The sequence below is a fragment of the Pterocles gutturalis genome, unplaced genomic scaffold (genome assembly GCF_000699245.1).
Source record: "Pterocles gutturalis isolate BGI_N339 unplaced genomic scaffold, ASM69924v1 scaffold27520, whole genome shotgun sequence".
Classification (NCBI taxonomy): domain Eukaryota; kingdom Metazoa; phylum Chordata; class Aves; order Pterocliformes; family Pteroclidae; genus Pterocles; species Pterocles gutturalis.
The window spans coordinates 8374-10343 of NW_010141786.1; the positions used below are offsets into that span (position 1 = coordinate 8374).

At 32.8% G+C, this 1970-nt stretch overlaps 1 protein-coding gene across 1 annotated transcript in view; it reads right to left on the bottom strand.

Moving 5' to 3' along the window:
- Nucleotides 1–1713: 1713 nt before the first annotated feature.
- Nucleotides 1714–1970, bottom strand: part of FOXP2 (forkhead box P2) — a gene marked incomplete at both ends in the record, with an annotated part of 97522 nt that continues 97265 nt past the window's right edge. The window contains one exon of the mRNA XM_010084153.1: nucleotides 1714–1877. Coding sequence (XP_010082455.1) covers nucleotides 1714–1877 — 164 coding nt within the window. The remainder of the gene's footprint in view (nucleotides 1878–1970) is intronic.

Genomic DNA, 1970 nt, shown 5'->3' on the forward strand with positions numbered 1-1970 from the left:
TATAAACATAGCTATAAACGTATCTGTATCTACATGATCATATGCACAGATATCTCAGTCTATCCAGCAGAATGGCAGACAGTACACAGGATATGTAAACAGATCTGCCAAACACTGACAAAACAACTTTAATAGCAAGTGTCATTCTTTTCTGTAAAGTAGCTGTTTTTTAACACACGATCTAACTCTTGTTTGCTCTTTAAAGTTTTATTGTCTTGGCATTTTATACAGGAAGAGAGCATTAGCATACTCAGGAGAACTGCTAAAAGTAAAAGGCCTCAAGCTACCCACTGCATGGTTGATAGCATAAAGCATGGGATATAAAAACTTTTGTCTGATTGCTCACTTTACTTGTTTTAGAGTAGTGTTACTCTCAAGAGCATATATTCATGTTCTTTCTACTTCAAGTTTTATTACTTCTTTTGTATTATTTAATACATCTAAAGATACTTCCAAAAGACAAATTTTTCCATTTTGAAAAAGTAATGGTTTGGAACCAGATAAAATACGTGAATGTTCACAGTGCAGTATTTTCAAAGGCAAGCAGAATAAATGTGCAATGAAACAATTAAATGCATGACAATAAACATTTCTATGTGATCATAGACATATTAACATGGCAAACAAAAGACAAAAAACTCAGCAAAATATTTCCTCTAAAATACGTTAGATCAAAATGGATTCTCCACACACCAGAGCATAAGTAAAAGGAGAGTTTGGTCTCAATCACTGTTACAGCTAAATCCAGAAATTAAAATTAGTATTAAAAAATGTGAAAGAGAAAACGGAATGAAAAAAGACAAATCAGATCAGCTATTTTAAACACAGAAAAGGAGACATTGTAATTGTACGATTAAAAATCATTGTACATTAAAAATCATCCTACAGTAAACTTAAATCTAAGTCTACTTAGATATCACACTGCTAATTATTATATAAATAACCTAGGAAACAATACCTCCAAGATACATGTTTTACTATTTAGTAAACAAGAAATTGCCACGTTTGACACCACTGATTAAGGCCAGGCATTTCTAAAGCTTCAGACACATTTCTGAAATCCACAATACATCAATTTTTAATACTTCCACTCTCTCAGCTCCATTAAAAAGATGGTAGGGGAAAGATTTTAGAGTAATTAATGATATAGTTAGCTGCTAAATATTAATAGGAATCGTAGTCTTGCATAAAATATAACATATAAACCTTGCCAATACAGACGCACCAGTAATTAAACTTGAATATGTAATTACACTGATTTATACGACAGGCAAAAAAGTTACACTTTACCGGCTTCTATGTAAACTGTGGGCAACAGTTAAACTTTGCATTTTATGGTTTACATAAATGGGCAATATCTCCACTATAGTTCATAAATGGTTTAGAGACTCACAGTTAAAATTACAACTAATTCCAACATGAACATTCTGACTATATCTTACCAACCAGGCTGTGAAAATGACCACAGAGATCAGCCTCCTGTTACACTCAATGCTTGCAAGCAAGTTGAAGTGGTTTAAAAAAAAAAAAAAGCTTACACCAATTTTACTACAAAGTAAATGAAGACTCATCTACTTAAATGTTTAAATATAAATATTTAGTTTCAAACATATACTTCCAGATGTTTCACTTACCATGTTTCAAAGCACTTTTCAGTAATATTGTGTCTTAGACTAATGCATTTTTTCTTGAAAGGATGCTAACTGCACTTACATGTGAGGCTGAGGAGAGCAGCCCGGACTGCTGTTTCCATTACTATCAATGTGATCCAGCGAACCATTGAGATCTTCATGGACTGCCTGCAGTAAGCCACTGGATGCATTATTTATCAGTCCTGGGTTACTAAGCAATGGTAAACTACTCTCTGCCAGTGCAGCCTAGTAAAATTAAGGGTAAAAATAAAATTATTAGTCTAGATGTATACAAGTTACTTCTAAATGTTCACACGTGTATGAATGTACACACACAAA